At 36.3% G+C, this 20,838-nt stretch overlaps 1 protein-coding gene across 4 annotated transcripts in view; it reads right to left on the reverse strand.

Moving 5' to 3' along the window:
- TTC17 (tetratricopeptide repeat domain 17) overlaps positions 1 to 20,838 on the reverse strand; it is a 125,075-nt gene that overhangs the window by 84,071 nt on the left and 20,166 nt on the right. For 2 of the 4 annotated variants that reach the window (XM_019470159.2, XM_019470158.2), the window contains exons 2-11: positions 17,860 to 17,949; positions 11,937 to 12,106; positions 11,177 to 11,288; positions 10,797 to 10,928; positions 8,623 to 8,732; positions 7,848 to 7,992; positions 7,233 to 7,372; positions 5,661 to 5,821; positions 3,872 to 3,984; positions 1,927 to 2,073 (exon numbers count right to left, since the gene is read on the reverse strand). In XM_019470159.2, coding sequence (XP_019325704.1) covers positions 1,927 to 2,073; positions 3,872 to 3,984; positions 5,661 to 5,821; positions 7,233 to 7,372; positions 7,848 to 7,992; positions 8,623 to 8,732; positions 10,797 to 10,928; positions 11,177 to 11,288; positions 11,937 to 12,106; positions 17,860 to 17,949 — 1,320 coding nt within the window. The remainder of the gene's footprint in view (positions 1 to 1,926; positions 2,074 to 3,871; positions 3,985 to 5,660; positions 5,822 to 7,232; positions 7,373 to 7,847; positions 7,993 to 8,622; positions 8,733 to 10,796; positions 10,929 to 11,176; positions 11,289 to 11,936; positions 12,107 to 17,859; positions 17,950 to 20,838) is intronic. The other 2 variants (XM_053899821.1, XM_053899820.1) reach the window with 1 other exon arrangement.

Raw genomic sequence — 20,838 nt, forward strand, 5'->3', positions numbered from 1 at the left:
GGTCTTAAGACTGGTTCAGGGTTGGGCTAAGTCAGCTGAGCCCGATGAGATACAAGGAGAGGCTTGCTTGGGGCTTCTGGGAAAGAAAAGCCAGTCTAAGTCTCTTAGCCACATAGGAGCAAAGAACATGTTACTCCAGTTGCTGCTGGCTGTCACCTCATGACCATGAGGAAGACAAGCTTTAGGATGAAACCAATACTATGGATGGTAAATTGAAAGGGAAAGAAATGGGTAATTGATGATATCACTGGGCTGAACCAACCAAAGTTTGCTCTAATCTATGGACGTCCTATAATATGAGGCATATTATCTTTTAAGCCAATTTGAAGTAGAGTTTATGATTTGTAACTGAAAGCATATATAAGCTTATAAAACTGGCACAGAAAACTACTTCCCCTGAACTAAGACCTTTTCTTTGCCAATGCCAAAGTTTAACAATTTTTTGATTTGTAAAATGTTCATTTTTCTAAATATAAATAACATACATCAGAGGCTTACTAAACTTATATCTGTTTTTTTTTAATGTTTATTTATTTTTCAAAGAGAGTGAGCGCACAAGTGGGGGAGGGGGCAGAGAGAGAGAGGGGGACAGAGGATCTGCAGGCTCTGTGCTCAAACTCATGAACCTTGAGATCATGACCTGAGCTGAAGTCCAATGCTTAACTGAGTCACCAGGCGTCCCACTAAACTTAAATCTTGAAGCTATGAAACTCTGGAGAATTTGTATTACATATAACTAAATCTAAGTGGTCATATTAATTGTTAGAACAAAAACCTGATTAAATTCTGAAAATTTAATAGTGAATAAAAAATATATGGTATCTGTCCTCAGATTATTTATTTCTTAGCTAGCTTAGAAAGACACTTATTGACTTATTACCTATATCATCTGGCAGAATGTAAGCTCCAGCAAAGAGCTTGAGTACTGTATTCATAGTCCCAACCTGACACACAGTTGGGAGCTTGATACAAGAATGCTGATTAAAAACTGAAATACAGGGGCACCAGGGTGGCTCAGTCAGTTGAGCATCCCACTCTTGATTTCGGCTCAGGTCATAATCCCAGGGTCGTGGGATTGAGTCCTGCATTGGCCTCTGCACTGAGCACGGAGCTTGCTTAAGATTCTCTCTCTCTCTCTCTCTCTCTCTCTCTCTCTCTCTCTCTCTCTCTCTCCCTCCCTCCCTCCCTCCCTCCCTCCCTCCATCTGTCTCTCTCCCTTTCTACCCCTCTCCCATGCTCATGCTGTCTCTCTCTCCCTAAAAAATAAAAAAATTTTTTTTTAAAGTGAAATACAGTTGACTCTTGAATAACAGGTTTGAACTATGCAGGTCTATTTACACGTGGATTTTTTTGATAAATGCAGCGCAAGTATTAAAACTGTATTTTCTCTTCCTCATGACTTTCTTAATCTTTTTTCTCTCACTTACTTTATTGTAAGAATATAGTATATAATACTTACAACAAAAAATACATGTTAATCTACTGTTTATGTTGTCAGTACGGCTTCAGTCAACAGTAGACTGTCAGTACTTAAGTCGTGGGGGAATCAAAAGTTATACACAGATTTTTGACTGCATGGGGGTTTGGCCCCTTTAGCCCCCATGTTGTTTGAGGGTCACCTGTATATGTGAGCATATACTTAGGTCAAATTTAGAAACTTTCTAGGGTTGGTAATTATACTCAGAGCTCAAAGTTTTAAACTAAAATCAGGGTGTCTATATGCCCCATTTGATTGGAAGAAGACCTCAAGACATACCCTGTGTCTTGCTAAACTGCTACCTAGCAGAATGGCTTCTGTTTAATAGAAGTTTAATAAGTGTTTGTGGAACTAAGCTGAACAGTGATAGGGACCATATTAATCAATGAAGGTGAGGGTCACAGCTTTAAAAAATCTTGTCTGAGAAAACTCCTTTATCATTCTCTTACCCTATATGCATCAGAATCCCTGCCCCAGATCCAGAGAATGGAATGGGCTACAGGAGAAGACTTGACCAAATCACTGATATCACTCTGATTTGCCTGAACATCAAAATTCACAGACATCATACTGGAGGTTGATGAATCCTCACCAAACTAGAAAATGAAAAGAACAGTTCAATCAAATTGGAAGCAGGAAAGAAGTTGTGACTAAGATTTAACCTAACCCAAAATATTAGTGAATACTCAAACCCAGTAGGAAATCTGAAAGTAGGTTAGTATCAAAGCAATCAGATGTTTATATTTTCAGAACTAGGTCCCAACACCATTCTCTTAGAAAATGCATAGTTAGCGATTCTCAATCAACTATGCCCTTGGGGTATGAGGAAAATGGCATGGATTCTTTACTTCCCTTCTTTATTGTCCCATTACTTCCTTTTCATGATTTAGTCTCTTTTAGGTTTAATGATGAGCTTATTATCTAGAGGTTTGGCTCATTATTCCCCTCCCCTACCTAGACTAAAATGATTGCTACTCTATAAAATTCGTGTGCTGTGGTAGAAACAACGGAACTTAAAAAAGGGCTCAAGAGTTTAATATAGCTATGATTTAGGCATTATAACTATTACACAATCAACTCCAAATATAAATACAGTCTTCCTCCAAACCAAGGTAAATCAATGTTTGATATTCTTACAGGATACCGCAGCTTCTGTGTATTTCTAAAACCTTGTTAGATAAGAAAATGGGACCAGTATGGGAGGGAGTAGAAAAGAATGGATTCTTTCACTATATAGTGGAGATGTAACCTATGGATATATAAGACTCAATGCTACACTGGTACAGGGGAGTCTTCCAATGGTACGTCCCCAAAGTTACCTGGGTTTTAGTCTATTTCATTTATAAATATTCCCTTTTTTCCCCTTAAAATAATGCTTGGATTCAAGGCCGGGAGCTATAATCTCAGAGGTGTAAGTCTTATCGTCCTTTGAAAATAAAACCTGGGATACTGCTAGCACCTACTTGACAAATCACAGGAAGCTTGTGGTCCCTATACTACTTCTCCCCTAAATGGCCTCTTAATTTTTGCTTCTTTTTTTCAATGAGGTCTGGAGTTTTTCAGATTAAAGTGTATTAATTCTTCACAGTTTGTCTTCCCCTAGAAGCTGTTTTAATCTTTTAATTATTTAACTGCTTATCTCTGGAAATTCCTAGATCTATGATTAAAGACATGATAAGATTTTGATAGGATAAGATAACGTGTTACTTTATTTCCAACATCCTTGTGGATGATACTTGGAACTCTGGTTGGGTTTGCTATCTATAACAGCACCAATTAGATGCTATTTGGAATCATTATAATTATGTATTATTTTTTCCCAATTAGATAGGCTAGGATTGTATGTGTGTGTATGACTACACATATATGTATGCATATAAGTACATGTATATGTATGGATATACATAGAAACAGAAACAGAAAGAGAAAACACACATGCATGTAGAAATACGGCTTAATAAAAATTTTCTATTGATAATGGTCATTTTGTTAAAGTTTTTAGTTGAAGCAACATAACTGGACTGATGACTTCAGGAAAGACCACAGCTACTCTTTCCCAAATTTTAAATTACTGGTATTACTCCAATAAGTTAAAAGGGGGAGATGAAGGCTTTGAGTTAAATACTAGTAACAATCCAATGAAGCTCTCATGGTAAAGGAGAAAAGAAATAAAGACACATGAATAGACATTACAGCTAGTACTTGGGGGATCTGGAAACGTCATGTATGAAGCAAATGAGTATTATCTATAAAATCTGACTTCATAAACATACTCAACCTTAAATTATTCACAAATTTTCAGGATCGAATATACAAGGAATCAAGCGTGGGGGGAAGCAATATTACTCTTAGATATGCAAAGTTATAAGAACTAGAAGAGACCAAGAAAAAGACCTGAACATAGTCCACATTTTCAAAAATGTCTCCACGATGGTAGCGCACAGGTTGGTCCCACTGGCAGTGTAAACTATGCTGCTGGTTGACCAGCCGGCATATCTGATGATTTCCTGGAATAAGAAAGGAAATTACCATTGTGGAGAAAGATCAGCAATGCCAACATGGTTTCCTCAGTCGATGCCATTTGGTGTCAGAGCCTGGTAGAGTACCTACACAGGGTGTGCTTACACAGGGAAACTAATGGTTAACTAAATTAAATCATTCTAAAGAAGGGTGTTTCTCCACCTATAAAAACAAAGGGGCTAAATCACCAAAGCATCTTGTGGCAATTACATTCTATGGCTGTAAAATCATTAATTACACTGTTTTAAGGGACTTTTGCCATCTCTCTGGAGACAGTCTGATTTATCTACTTCATGTTTTTGTTTTAAATTTATATGTTTAAGAGCTCTGGTTGTATTGCAGTACAGAGCAAGCAGTAAATAACCCCAAGGACTGAACACACTCCTTACACGCAAAAAAGCAAAGAAAACTTGTTAGATGGATTGTATAATGGACTTTAAATGGTCACAGCTAAGGTTTAAAGATTAAGAGGCCTCCCAGATCAATATATTTATCAAGGGAGAAGCATATAATATAAGGGATTCTATTAATTTATTCTTTGGTGTCTAGCTGTTAGGTCTACTCCCAATGGGTTTTATCAGAAATGAGACATTCTGGATATAACCAAGTCACTGATATCCTGTCAACCCAAGTGCCCTTAAGACAGTGGATCTATTGAGTCATGGGCTTTAAGAAGTTTTTCTTTTGTTTTGTGTTTTAATAATTCTTATTTTTTTAAGTTTATTTATTTTGAGAGAGAGAGAGAGAGACACCATGCATGCGGACACGCGCAGGCATGAGCGTTTGTGGGGGAGGGGCAGGGCAGAGAGAGATAGGGGGAGAGAGAATCCCAAGCAGGCTCCGCACTGTTAGTACAGAGCCCGATGAGGGGCTCAAAATCACAAACCCTGAGATCATGACCTAAGCCGAAATCAAGAGTTGGATGCTCAACCGACTGAACCACCTAGGCGCCCCTGGACTCTAAGAAGTTTTAATAAAATCTATATGCCCTCTTCCCAGGAAAAAAAAAAAAAAAAAATTGTGCACACACACATTACTGCATATAATTTTGGGGAGGATTTAGAACCTCCTGAAACTAACCAGGTTAAGAATTCCTGCTTGAGACAAATACCAGTCTAAAATCTTTTAAAATAAAATACTTGTTTTTAAGGGAGCAAGAAAATAAGAGTTAGTTTGTGTTGGCCGGAGTGTGTGGATGCTTTGTTTCTAGGGTGTGTCTGGCTTGTGTTTACTTGATATATGGCCCGGGCCACATTACTCACAGTGTTTTCAGACCAGCAGCAACAGACATCCAATAGGAGGAGCTTGTTAGAAATACAGAATCTTCAGTCCTACCTCAGACCTACTGATCAGAACCTGCATTTCAAAAAGATCTCCAAGAGACTGGCATGCACTTGGCCAAACAACTGTTGTTAAGACTTCTAGGATCTAAAAAATTTTTTACATTAAAATGTGCATTTTAAAAAAGCTAGAGTCCAGCTTTTTTAGAAACCAGCTCCCCAGGTCTGTTGGTATACCCACTATGAGGACTCACTTTTAAGACTGAGGGGAGTCGTAAACCACAACTTTATACTACTTTAAGGCTACACAAAAGTTATGAACGTAGAACATGCTAGAAGTGAACTTCCTAACCTGTCTTCAATTATTTGGAATCAATACTTACCTAATTGTGCCTCTTTTGCCATCTGTGTCTCATGGATGATATTTCTTAAGATTTGCTCCTCCTGAATCAGCTTATGTTTCTCTAGGATCTCCTGCTGTCTCAAGTAGTGGTCATGCTGTTTTTGGTATTCTTTCAACTCATTCAGTGTTCGCTGGAGGGATCTTAACATTTTTCAACACCAGGAAAAAGTTATAGAGCTTTAAAATTGAATTTTTAAACACACTTACTGCATAGATTTTGTGGTCATCAGCAATGATTACTATTTTCCTTAAAAAATTTTTTTTTCCTTTTAACCTACAACCACTGTACCACAAGTTCAAAATAATGGGGTAAAATAAACCTGTCGTTTGTTAACTTGGGGGTAAAAAAGATGGATGCAAAATTCTTCCCCTTAAGTAGAACTATCCTGACTTTAAATGGTGTGTTGGGATGGTTCAGGTACCCAAAAGATATAAAACAATATACTATAACATTTTACATCTCAACAACTATTTGCCTCCACAAAGTCTGTGTTAGTTCCACTGACATTCAAAGCCTCCTTACCATCTTTTCTTTTGATTCTGCATAAAGACAAGGTTAACAGAAAAGGCCAACGGTACCTAGCCCTTGAACTCTAGCTCCCTGGGTTTGTGATTTGGGGAAAAACCATAGAAGCCTGGCTTAGAAAGAAATATTTTCTACCACCTGGTATCAATAGATCAGCTGCCTGATTATTTTTAGTCATAAAATCCTTTCTACCTATTACATTGTAACATATGGAGATTTAGGAGCTGTACAGACTGTGCTTACACAGAGAACCAATTCACTCAGCCAGGACAAGTTCTGATCAGGTGTAACAGAAGTCAGGTATAAATAAGTAAGTGGTCATTCCTTCCTTTTCACCACATTATGCTTTAAATTGACTGGAAAATAACCAAATACAGTAATTTAAGGAGTTCCAAATGTCCATTTAGTTTTCTGATAATCAAAGTAGCCTCAATGTTCTCTTTCTTAAGAGAAGAACAATTCACTTTGAGTTATGTGAAGTTTCCTAACTGGCCCTACTATTTATGGAATCAAATACATTTTTTAAATTAAGCATACTGCAAGGGCCAACCACAACAGAATTTCATTACTGTACAATTTATAGAAATCTGATTAAAATATGCACCAAATGATGTTTCTCAACATCACTTAACTAACTTAACAATAACCCAACAAGGCAGCTAAAGGGGAGAAAGATCAAATATAGCACATGCAAGTGATTTTACTGACAATGCATTCTATGGAAATGAAAACATAACAGAGTTAGTGTTCAAGAGCACCCCAATCCATCTGACTTCATAAAAGCAATCGATGGTCAAAAGTGTAAAGATCTAAAATGACAGAATTTATGGCAAAGATTCTCTAGTTCCTGGAATCCATGCTATTAAAGACTCCTCTGAATTGTGCTGAGCTTCCTACACCTAGAGAAAAGGGACAGGACTAGCAGTAATGAAGACGTTTTTCTTAATTCTAATGAACAAATTAACACTGACATCACCCTACACAGGTCTAACTTAGGGCTTCAGGGAAATTGTCTTTTCCAATTACCTATGTTGAGCTTCCAATTTCTGCTCGAGTTTTTGCTGACACAGGACAGCATGCTTCCTCTTTATAGCTTGCTCAAACCCAGGTTTGGCTTGCAAAGCATGGTCATAACAGAGCACTGAGTGGTTATACTCCCCCAGCATCTGAAGAGACAAAAACAAACACACACACACACACACACACACACACACACACACACACACGGAAAAACGTCAGCCACGGCCTGGCTGGATCTGTCCAAATCTCCTAATGATTTATGAGCTCACACTTACATCTTACTCTACAGTGAACGTTATTTTTGATCAGTGACCAAATCTACAACATAAGATATGGTATAAGATAACTAGAAAGTATAACTAGCTTAAGAGGTGCACTCTGCAGGAATTTAATATTACTATCAATTTAATTATTTTTCCTTTTTGTCAAGAGGCTAAGACAATTATGATACATTATTGTGTTGAGGTTTTTCATCCTAATTTCTTCATTTCCATTCCCTTTTTCTTGTTCAGACCAAGAGAGGAAGGAAAAAAGGTAATTTTTAACTGGAAATAAATTATTTAAAAAAGAAAGGAAAATAGCAACTGGTTTGGCTCATGAAAACAAAAACGTTGTATTTACTGCGTATATGTTTCCCAAAGTGTAATAGCTGGTGAAGAAGTCACTGTCATCCAGAGCTGCATGGACCACAACAGCAGCATCTGCAGAGAAGTGAGCTCTGTGCAGAACATTTGCCAAGTTGACCAGAGCAATGTCTTTATTGTGCCTAAAAGAGAAGGAGAGGCATAATTAGACGTTAGGAAAGAAGCATGTGCTCTATATGATTACATAACTACTTGACAAGGGAAAATTACATTTGAAGTTATTGAACTTAACTTTGAGTATACTGATAGATGGAGAAAATAACTTAAGAAAATCATACTGTTTCATTTTTACATAACTGATGGTGCTTATTCAATCTGATAGCTATAAATTTTGCCACAAAAATAAGGTCTGCAGACATTTTATGATTTTAAAATATATTTAGGGCTTATTATTTGTTTTGAGAAAAATTTAATTTATGCTAATTCCTCCAGGCAAGTTTCTTATATTCAAGTCTCAAGTGAATCAGAGTGTGTCTATATTATATATTTTTTCCTTAATGGAAATTAGAAGAACATTATTAAACTTTGAATTTTGAACTCTGAACAAATAATATATTTGAACTTTGAGCTTTTTGACACTGGTCTTTTTTTTTTTTTTTTTTTTTTGTGATGGGACTAAATTCTTTGAATAGGGATAGAGGAAAGTGTAAGTACAAAAGAATGCTTCTTCATACTGTTTTCTTATGCATTGTTTCTTTAACAGTCCTGAGTTATGTGGAGACTCAGGCAGTCCAGAAAGGGAGAAACCTTACCTGGAAGAGAAGTGAAGTGCTCGCATGGCACATTCCACTACCTGATATGGCTCATTCTTTATTCTCCAGTAAAATGAAGCCATGTTATACAGTACCCATGAGGAAGAATTCTAGAGATGAAACAAATAAAATGACCATCAAACACAACTCGACACACTTTCTTCGACTTAGAATGTTCAAAGTGAGCACCTTTACTATTCTGTCTCTTCTGAAACTTCATATGAAGAAGAACATGACATTACAGCAGTGATAAAGCAGGGGACAAAGGACAAATAAACTACACCTGCCAAAAAAGCCTCCTGATCATCATCAGGAGCAAAGTGCATTACGGTGTCATCTCCACAGAGAGACTATTCAACTCCAAATTATCACTCCAAGGGGTGAATTATGCTGAAAGCCCGCCAACCGGCCCCAACTTCTTGGTTCCTATTTCAGGATTTCAGAAGTTAGGACCTAACCTACTTAGAAATGCCAGTTGTTCTAATGTGAAATTCCTGAAGTTAACAAATTTAATATCTGAATGAAGGTACATATGTAAGCAAATGACAAGCTTATGCTTTTGTAAAAGATGAATTTTTTTTTTAAAGATTTTTTATTTTCAAGTAATGTCTATACCCAATGCAGGGCTTGAACCCACAATCACAAGATCAAGACTCACATGCTTTACCAATTGAGCCAGCCAGGTGCCCCTTTTATTTCGTTCTTTAGTCATGTGTGTTCACAATGTAATGCAAACCAATACTGCTAAAACATTGTCTTCAGTACAGAGTAATAAGTGGATCAGTTACTGAAGTTAAACAGAAATTCAGATTCCTTCTGTGGCTTGGATTTTTATCTCGTAACATATCCTAAATTTTAACCACACAGAGGTCAAGATACTAAACTGGATCACTACAAACAACTCAGTGTAAATAAGTTTAAGCCCATGTAGAGAAAATTCAAACTCAGCAGTGCAAAACAGTCAAATTAAGTTTTTTAAAACAGTCATAAAGTTTAAGATAAACAGAAACATACATATGACACCCACTGTTTAATATCTTTAATATATAAAGAGGTCCTAAAAAATCTAAAAAGACAAAAATGCATGAGAAAATGGGCCCAAAACATGAACAGACAATTCAGAAATAGGAAACAATGGCTAGTAATCAAAGAATAGAAATAAAAGAGACACAAATTGTCCTTTTACAAATTGGCACAGATTAAATAGAATGCCAACACTCACGGTTGGCTACACGTATAACTTCAGATATTAACTGTAGAAAAGTTGGTGAGTACAGCATTTCTGAGGGACAGTATGACAACATTTATATAAAGGGCCTTAAAAATATGATTACACTTTGATGCCCAAAATGCCACTATTAAAAATTTATTTTATGAAAATAAGTGTTTTAACTATAAAGGTGCATAAAAATAAAGATCCAGAAGATTTTATTATAAAACAGTAATTAACTGAGGTTTTTTTCATTCTCTTTTATAGACTTTTATAAAGTCTGAATTTTTTTATAAGGACAAATTGTTTTCTTTTAAAAATAGTTATTTAAAAAGTAGTTGTTTTTGCAGTGCCTGTGTGGCTCAGTCGGTTAAGCACCTTAAGTCATGATATCCCATGTCATGAGTTCGAGCCCTGCATCTGGCTCTGTGCTGACAGCTCAGAGCCAAGAGCCTGCTTCAGATTCTGTGTCTCCATCTCTTTGCCCCTCCCCAGCTCACACGCTCTCTCTCTAAAATAAATACACATTAAAAAAAATTTTTTTAAAGTAGTTATTTTGGGGGTGCTTAGTCTCTCTTCCCCTTGCCCGCTTGCATGCACTCTAAGTAAATAAAAAACATTAAAAAAAAAATCTTTAAAATAAAAAAAATCACTCTCTAGACAAAAACAATCTAGGCAGGTTATTTTCTGAGAACAAAAGACCTTCTGTGAGCACAGTCTCTGGCTTTTTCTTTTTTCTTTTTTTAATTTTTTTAACATTTTTATTTATTTTTGAGCGGGGGAAGGGCAGAGAGAGAGGGAGACACAAAATCTGAAGCAGGCTCCAGGCTTCAAGCTGTCAGCACAGAGACTGACGCGGGGCTCGAACCCACAAACTATGAGATCATGACCTGAGCCGAAGTCGGACGCTCAACTGACTGAGCCACCCAGGCGTCCCTGACTCTTTCAATCACTGATGACTTACCTTCTGTAGGCCTTCATGAATGAGGTGGCCTATGTCATCTATACTTCTTCCTAGTCGTTTAGATAAATATGTGAAGATTGGATCTTCTTTAGGTAACAGAGGTGCCGAAAGATTAACTCTCTCTTGTACACCCTGAAGAAAAGAAGAAAAAAAGTGAAAAAAACTAAAACAAAACAGAAAAAGGAGATCATAAGACAAAAGCTCACAAGTAACTCAGTATCTTAATGCATTTATTTTAAAGGCATATTAAGAAATAGGAGATATTTGTAAAATTATAAAGCTGTTTGAAAGAGGAGAAGAAATATAAAGACTATTTACAAGCAAGAGAGTAAATTACAGAAAAAAATGTAGAAAACAAGATCCTAAATCTCTCTACTTACTCGCAGGTGCTGAAAAGCATGTATACTATATGGAAGTTCTAGAATTTTGGTACAATCAGGTTGCTCAGGGTCTGGAGGGACAGGAGATTCTGTGTCGATATAATCTTCAGGGCTAAAATTAAGAAGCCGGGAGCAATGAATGAATGAAAGGTGAAAAAATGTCTAATTTTCCCCTAACGGAACCATATTTTCATAGCATCTCTACTTTACAACCAATATTAGTCAACATTCAACCTTTTTCACATTGCTACTGCTGGAGTCAATATTTTGAGAGTTCAACTTAAAGGAGATAATTCGAGAGTTAAGAAATAGTAGGTGTATCAAAGAATGTTAAGATCATGGGACTGTTTTAAAAGCTTTTTACAATTCTTTCTAGAAATATGAAACCACTTTACACTTCTATTGACAGCCTCTCTACATTTTTACCAGTTACTGATTTTTAAATATTTTTTTCCAGTTTGATAGGTGAAAACAATTTAAATGGTTTAATTTGTACTTATTTGATCCCTTCTGAGAGATATGTTTTCCACGTTTATGGACCATTTGTATTTCTTTTACTATAAACTGTTCAATCTTCTACTGTAGTATTCAACATTTTAAGTCAATCTTTAAGAATTCTACATGTGAGTTATTTTGAAATTTCAAATTTCAATAAACTCATTCGTGATTGAAGCTTATTCTCATTAGATAATTTACTGATTTGAGAAAGTTCTGTTCGGGAACACGTTAATTTTATTTTTGGAGAGAGATTTTCTTTTACCTGATGTCTTTGCTTTCCAAAGTTATGTATGTGCCATCATAGAGATCCAGGTCTCCTAAGGGCACCTTGGCTTTGATGCAGTCTGGATCTTCTTTATTATGTCTCTGTTCCAGTCCTGTATCTCTGTCCTCATTCTCTTCTATGTGAATTTTTTGAGCAACTAATTGCTTCTGTTGAGAAGACAATAAGAACATAATGAATTTTTCTGTTATTTCAGTCTAGATACCACATAAGAGGAGAGGAGAATTTAATGTGTTGAAGTTAGAATCCTCTATACAGACAAGGATTCTGAGCACACTAGTGCCCCCTTATCTGCAGAAGTATGTTCTAAGATTCCCAGTGGATACCCCAAACTGTGAACAGTACCAACCCTATATATGTTATGTTTTTTTCCCATACATATATACCTATAATAAAGTTTAATGTATAAATTAAGCACAGTAACAGATTAACAATAACTAATAATAAAATACAACAGTTATAACAATATATTGTAATAAAAGTTATGTGAACGTAGCCTCTCAAAGTATCTTCTTGTACTGTATTCACACTCATGATAATGTGAGATAATAAAATGCCTACATGGTAAGATGAAGTGAGGTGAACGACGTACGCACTGTGACACAGTGTTAGACTATTAGTGACCTTCTGACGATAGGTCAGGAGGAGGATCATCTGCTTCTGGACCACAGTTAATTCATGGGTAACTGAAACCACAGAAAGTAAAACTGTGGATAAAGGGGGATTAATTAGTTGACAACTAAATAAGCGTCTCTAAACAGGTATTCATGGACAGAAAGTAACAGAAAATGACATTTACACTAATGGCACCTGAATACCTCCATAATATGATCTCTGACCACCTATGAAACTGCATCTACTGGAGTGCTGGCTGGCTCAGTTGGTAGAGTGCACAGCTCTTGATCTCAGGGTTAGGAGTTCAAGCCCCACGCTGGGTGTGGAGCCTACTTTAAAATAAAAACTCGGGGCACCTGGATGGCTCAGTCCGTTAAGCATCTGAGTTCGGCTCAGGTCATGATCTTAGAGTTCATGAGTTCGAGCCCCACGTCGGGCGCTGTGCTGACAGCTCGGAGCCTGGAGCCTGCTTCGGATTCTGTGTCTCCTCTCTCTCTGCCCCTCCCCCACTCATACTCTGTCTCTCTCAAAAAAAAATAAAAAAAATAATGGGTATGAAATGTTTTAATTATTGGAGTAGACTGTATTACTATTAATGAACTTGTGGCCTTACAAAGGACTCCTTACAAAGGACTCTACACCACTGTTCTGCTGGACTCATATGTGGCCAGTATGACTATTTTGACAAATGTAACATGAGAGGTGCCATTAAATCCTCCGGAGGGAAGCATTTTTACAGCCGGTGTATGTTCTTTTCCCTCAGGTACTGGGAACAGCAATATTCCAGACAGTAGCTGTTCTGTCAGCTTGAGTTCTGGCTTTTGGACCAGAGTGACATTTAATATGATCTTATTGTTTTAAACCATTAAGATTACTGGGATGTTACTAAATGATGTTTCCACTTACTCCCTCCCCACTTTCCTCCTGTAGGTAAACTGTACTATACTGCCCTATGACTTCAAGCTTGGCCATGTGACTTGATCTGGACAATGGAATGTGAGTAGAATTTTTTTTTTTTTTAGTTTATTTATTTTAAGAGAGAGAGACAGCATGAGTGAGGGCAGAGAGAGAGGGAGAGAATCTCAACTAGGTTCTGCACTGTTACAGCAGAGCCCAACATGGGGCTCAGATCACGAAATGAGCTGAAATCAAGAGTTAGATGCTCAACCGACTAAGCCATCCAGGTGCCCCGAAATGATGTCACTTCTAAGTAGAAATTTTAAACAGGCTTGTATATTTGGTTAGTCTTCCTTGAGCCTCCACCTTCCTCTGTGAAACAGCACTGAGATTTTTGGGACTGTTTGTTGCCAATGCAAAAGTTGACATACATTGCAAAATTTAGACTATCTTAACTAATGCAATCCTTAATGTGATTAAACATATTTTCAAATATTTATGAGATATTTTGTAGCTTGATTGAGCCTGCCTATTTTTCCCTAGTGATTCTTCACTGATTTGTAGACATTTGTGAAGAGTGATTCTGTAAACTCATTCTTCAGTTATAACAGTATTCTCCCAGCTTATAACTTATGTTTTAATTTTGTTCATGGTGTCACTTGCAAGACAGAAGCTTTTAATTTTAAGATGGTCAAAACTATCAATTAATTTTCTTAATTGTGATTTGTGTTATTTAAGGAGCCCTTCTTTATCCCAATGTCATAAACATATTAATATATTCTTATTTTTAAGTTTTAAAGCTTTAATTTTTCACATTTAGTGCTATTGTCTGAACATGTGTGCCCCTTCCACCCTTAAAAATTTATATGTTGAAATCATAACCCCTGAAAATGGTATTAGAATGTGGAGCTTTTCAGAGGTGCTTAGGTCATGAGGTTGGTGTCCATGGAAAATAGAATTTTGCACTAATATTCATGTGGTAGCAAAACCTGATGAAAAGCCATTTTATACTTTTTATCCTCTTGGTGTGAATATTCACACATTTCACTAAAGAAATATTAATGTCTTTGAATATGGAGTTTGGGACCAGAACCTGCTGGCAGTACAATGTAATACTAGATATCTGTACCTATAACAGTTCTAAAAGAAGAAAAAAAGTAAAAAGCTGTATTCTAACCATATATAGCCCTGGTGATTTCAGATGAGGGACTGTGAGTTTGTATAAATACTGCCATCACAGCTTTTTTCTGCTTAGTATTTACATAGTGAAAACTTTTTCCATCCATTTATCACCACACTGGCTTTGTGTTAGGTGTATTTCTTACATGTCCCATACAGCTGGACTAATTAAGAAATCCAATCTGATAGTCTGAGTTTTAATCAGCAAGTTTAATCTGATATATTTACTGTGATTGCTGATCTATCTGAATTTATTTTAAACATGTTATTTTGGATTTTCTGTTATTTATTTATTATTTATTTATTTATTTATTTATTTTTGATTATTGAAGTGTAGCTGACACAAAATGTTGTATTAGTTTCAGGTATGTTTATCATTCTTTTTCTTTGCTGCTGTTTTCTCTTTTCCTGCCTGTCATGTGCTTGTCAACACTTTCTATGTTCCCTCCTCTCCTCCTGTATTTTCTCTTAACTTGTAGGTTTGGAAACTACAGATTGCAGTTCCGTTATTTTAGTCCTTGCCTCTACTTTATTTTTGGTTAAGTTTTTCATCAGTAAATATTTTAATATATTTCTGAAAGATACTCTAAATACAGTTTGTTTGGGTGCCCGGGTGGCTCAGTTGGTTGAGTGTCTGACTCCTGATTTCAGTTCAGGTCATGATCCCAATGCTGTGGGATTAAGCCCCACACCATGCTCCATGCTGGGCACGGAGCCTGCTTAAGATTTTCTCTCCCTCTCCCTCTGCCGTTCCCTTGCTCCTGCTCTCTCTCTCTCTGGAACACACACACACACACACACACACACACACACACACGCACACACATAAAACACACAAAAAAAATCTCTTTAAAAAAAAAAGGGGAGGGTGCCTGGATGGCTCAGTGGGTTACATCCAAGTCTTGGTTTCGGCTCAGGTCATGATCCTGGGGTGGTGGGATTAAGCCCTCCTTTGAGCTCTGCGCTGGGTGTGGAGCCTGCTTAAGATTGTCTCTCCCCACCCCCTCCACTCTGCTCCTTCCCCTGCTCGTGCTCTCTCTCTCAAATAAAAAAATAAATAAAACAAAGAACTTTAAATAAATAAATAAATAAATAAATAAATAAATAAATAAATAAAAATACAGTTTGTTTGAATCAAAATCCAATGAGACCCACACGCTGCAATGGCTGATTTGTCTATAAATCTGTTAATCTACTGGTAATTCCTCCAGTTCCCCTCCCCACCTTTTTTAATCTTTATAATTTGTTTAAAAAGTTGGGTCATTTGTCCTGCAAAGCTTGCCACTCTATACGATTTTGTTGACTGCATCTCCTAGGTTCATTTCACGTGTCCCTTTCTTTGTCTTGTACATTTCCTAAACATTGACAGCAGGATCCAGGGGTTCTTAACTTTTTTGTGTCATAGACTTCTTTGGCAGTCTGATGAAATCTGCAGACTCCCTTCTCAGAATGATCTTTTAAATACATAAAAAATATAGAATGGCAAAGGAAATGTCACTGAAAACAAATGACACTGGAAATTACAGTGGTTTGACTGAATTCCTATTTCTTTTGGCAAGACTACTTGAAAGGTAGCAAGACTCTTAAATTTTTCGTATGTATGCCCATAAGTTTTCCAACAGGATTTTGTTACTTTCACCTTCTCATAAACAGGACAGAAGAGTCTAACAAGCCTTAACTAATCACTGAACATACCTCAACACAACTACATATTAATTTAATCTAGTTTTACCTTTCAAAGCACAAAAAAATAATTAAATAAGGTTAGCAACTTCTTCATTAGTATTTTTACTCATCATTGTATATCCTACGCGTGTCTACTGGGTGTACTTTTCTTTGTGCGGAAGTACATCTTTAATTTTCTTTAAAGTGAGAGTCTGGTAAATAAACTCTGTATGTCAGAAAACATCTTTGCTTTACCCTCACTCTTGAATGATGGTTTAAAAGAACATAAAATTCTAGTTTGACTGGTTTTCCCCTTAGCACTTTGAGGTTATTCCTCCACTGTCTTCTGGCACCTTAAGAAGTTCATTTAGTTGTCACTACTTTGTAGAAAAATGATATTGTTTAGTGTCATGGCTTTAAGTCTACATTTCAGTGAATAACAAATTTTTATCTCCAGCCTGTACCTTAATCAAAAACTGATGGAGTCAACATTTTTCATTTTCGTTTTCATTGACATGATGAATGGCATTTTTCCCCTTCACATACTCTAATTTAAGTCTCCTTCTCTTTATATCATACTGCCTCTTAAAAAAAAGAATGGAAATAAACATATACAATGTGTATATGCATTTGAAAATAAAAACTATTTTCTGCACCGATGCACTTTTTGAACACTGTGTTTTAAAAAAAAAACACATAAAGCTTCCAAGCATGAAGCTGTATAAATATACCTACTGTCTTACTCCCAGTTTTTCAAATAATTAATATTGTGTGTTATTAAGCAAAATCAGTTTATGGAAATCAAATGATAGAAACAAAAAGGTCAGATTTTATTAGCACCAATAGGTTTCAACTTTTCAAGGTGCAAAGTGATTAACGCTTTCATCTCATCGTAAGAACACATAATAACAAGACCTTAGTTTTCCCTACTTGGAAACTAATAAAAATTACATTTTTATACAGTATTGAAACCATTCTTCCTTTTTGTATTTTACCCAAACTTTCCTTCTAAGCGTATGTATAGAGACTGTTCCTTTTCATACTTGATGGAAAAACTTATACATGGAAACCCTGAACAAGGATAGGAGTCAAGAATCAAGCAAAACCCAAGTTAGTCTGTTTCTCTTACTATTGCTCAAATGTCCTCTAATTAGATGTTATTTTTAAAATCAGGATTTAAAGGTAATATATTCAGGGTGCCAAGGTGGCTCAGGCAGTTAAGCATCAGACTGGACTTCGGCTCAGGTCATGATCTCATGGTTTGTGGGCTTGAGCCCCACATCAGGCTAGGTGCTGACAGCTCAGAGCCTGGAGACTGCTTCGAATTCTGTCTCTTTCTCTGCCCCTCCCCAGCTCATGGTCTGTCTCTGTCTCTCAAAACTAAATAAAATGTTCAAAAAAAAGTTAAAAATGAAAGTAATATATTCCTATAAAACTGAGAAGAATTGAGCTTAAGAAATAATTCGTTCTCATTTTTCTTTGAATACAATAGCTCCCCATGAAATACAACAAGTTTCAGCTGCATATCACATGCCCATTGCCTCACCTCCAATTCTTTGAGGTAGTTAACGGTTGTTTCTTGTCTCATTAATATGACTAAGTCATGGGGATGCTTCAAGTTCATCGGCGAATCCACCTGCAAGCAAGTAAGTGATAAATAAAGCTCAGATTTCATTAACATTTGTTTGGATTCATATAAAGTTCCCTTTAATATGCTTTAAATTACTGTTCAACTACCACTATAATCAGTGTTAGGTGCTTACTAAAACCCAAGGACTATTTCAAAAGTGATTGCACATAAATTTCAGCAAAGAGAATATCATGTTCAATAGCTGTCCCTTGAATTCCAACTTGAAAGACTAAGCTTTTGAAGTGAGTATTCTAACTTGGTCAGTCATAGGAGAAATACGCGAGAAGAGAAGTATTTGGCAATGAGTGATAAAGTAAATTGCTTAAAAGATAATTCATGCGTGTAACAATAAAAAAGGAATTGTCTTGTCTTGACAGAATATTCCATATCTGAACAGGTTTGGAGTGATAAAAGGAAAACACTAAAAGCACCTATTTTTGAAGGCTATTTGTAGAATCCATAAATCAAAGTTAATATAAAATAATCTTGAGATCTCTTATTTACAGCTCATGTTCTCTGGATCATAAACAAGTGACCATGTGGTTGAAGATGTAGGAAAAATGAGCCCTCCTATGCTAAAAGGAGGCTTATAAATTTGTTTTGGTTGAATGGAGGGTCATTTGACAACATGTATCAAAATGTTAAAAGTGCCTATCTTTTGATTTGGCAATATTAACTCTAGGAAAACTATCCTACAGACGTTATTAAGCAAATAGGCAAAAATATACACAAGGATAAAAAATATATATATATACACACACACACACACACACACACACACACACAACGAAGCTCACTACAACACTTTAAGCTGCCAAAAAAATTAGACACAACCTAAACCCACCAATAAGAGAATGGGGAAATCCACAGTCTAAAATGGGATACAAAAAGACTAGACATACTGTCATGGGAGGATGTTCACAATGTATAATTAACTAAAAATAAAGAATATGTATACTATGATATTTTTAAGAAATTACATGCATATATTTTTATAAATGTATACATGTTTCTACATGCACAAAACCAAGTAAGTTTACAGTGGTTTCTTTTGGGAAGTGGGATTAAGAAGAGAGGCACACTCTCTTTATTTATATTTGTACATTTTAAAACTGTTTATCATGTACACATATTACATTTATAATAAAGAAAAAACCACACACACACACACACACACACACACACACACACACACACACGGTTTTTGAATTCCAGAAAAACCTGACAGTGTTCTTGGTGCCTAAGGGATAAGATAAAGTTCCTGCTATCACATGGTGCTAGACTGGAGTTATCAAATTATATACAAGCTCTTCAGGAAGTTCCACTTTGAGAAAAAACTATCTTTTTGTAATCTTGAAGAAACTGGTATCAGCTCAACTAATCGAATTTAGAGCTAGCTTTTTAAGTGCAGAAGGTAGACTTACATAGATATTGGTGAATACAACGGCCTATTAAAAAAGATTTTAGGGGTGCCTGGGTGGCTCAGTTGGTTAAGTGTCCAACTCTTGATCTCAGCTCAGCTCATGATCTAACAGCTCATGAGATCGAGCCGCACATCGGCTTCTACACCAACAGTGGACAGCATGGAGCCTGCTTGGGATTTTCTCTCTCTCCCTTTCTGCCTCTACCCAACTCTCTCTCTCTCTCTCAAAACAAACAAACAAACAAACAAACAAACAATCTAAAAAATATTTTAAAAGAAGAAATAAGAACAACATGAAATAGGGGTGCCTGGGTGGCTCAGTTGCTTAAGGGTCTGACTCTTGATTTCGGCTCAGGTCATGATCTCACCGTTTCGTGGGTTCAAGCCCCATATTGGGCTCTGCGCTGATCCTGCAGAGCCTGCTTGGGATTCTCAACCTCTCTCTTTCTCTCTGCCCTTCCCCTGCTAGTGATCTCTCTGCTCTCTCAAAATAAATAAGTAAATTTTAAAAAATTAAAAAAAAATACAACATGAAATAAAGTTGGATGCTTGCTTTAATAATATGCATTAAATTGGACAATGTTAAGTGACTACAGATAAAACTCATCTGCCCTTGCTCATTCTATCATTTCAGAAATGCCGGAGGAAAAAGAGATGCTAGTCCAGAATAACTTCCCTTGTAATTATCTGGATGTATAATTATTATTGTATCATTATGGATAATCATTGCCTATGGTCTTGCTTTTAAGATGAGATTCATTCACTGCTTCCCCTGGCCTTTCCACTATATTGGAATTTATATTAAAACTGCACTCTGTACTTAAAAGGCACTAAAAATATAATAGCAAGGCCTATAGTACTTGACCACCTGAGATGTAAATCTCCTCTATCAATCAAAGCTAACAAAAGCCTGCAAGCAAAATGTTAGGTTTATCTCAATAAGACATAGAAAATTTTGCTTCTCTTTAAGAGTATTTGAACATATTCCCAACAGTCAAATGCATATCGGGCAGGGAAAGCTACTATAATGGATTGAATATGGACTGATTTAACTCCAAGGCCCACCAACCTTTTTTTATGACATTGTGATATATTATTTGTGATACATTATAGCACACCAAAATTTGTACAGAAGAAAATGTAAAAGCTATAGCCAGTGGTCAGAGTGCAAAAGAGCTTTACATAAGGAGGCCAGAGAAAATCTGCTTACTTTGCTACTTCATCCAGACTTCAAGAGGTAGCTATTTAGTACATGACTGTATAGGTATTTTTAAACGAGGTTTTTAGAAAAAGACAAAAAAACAAAACCAAAAACGGGGCAAGGGGAAGGAATGCGGGAGTAAGATGTTCCCATTCCAAAATACCTAAACGTTCTGGTCACCTGGAGAACTGCATGAGGAACAAAAGAATGAAGACTTACACTGAAGAAAGACTGAAAGCACAATCTTAGTTTCAGATTAAAAAGATACTAG

Source organism: Panthera pardus, unplaced genomic scaffold (genome assembly GCF_024362965.1).
Source record: "Panthera pardus isolate Hobbes unplaced genomic scaffold, ASM2436296v1 HiC_scaffold_12, whole genome shotgun sequence".
In the NCBI taxonomy this organism is placed as follows: Eukaryota; Metazoa; Chordata; class Mammalia; order Carnivora; family Felidae; genus Panthera; species Panthera pardus.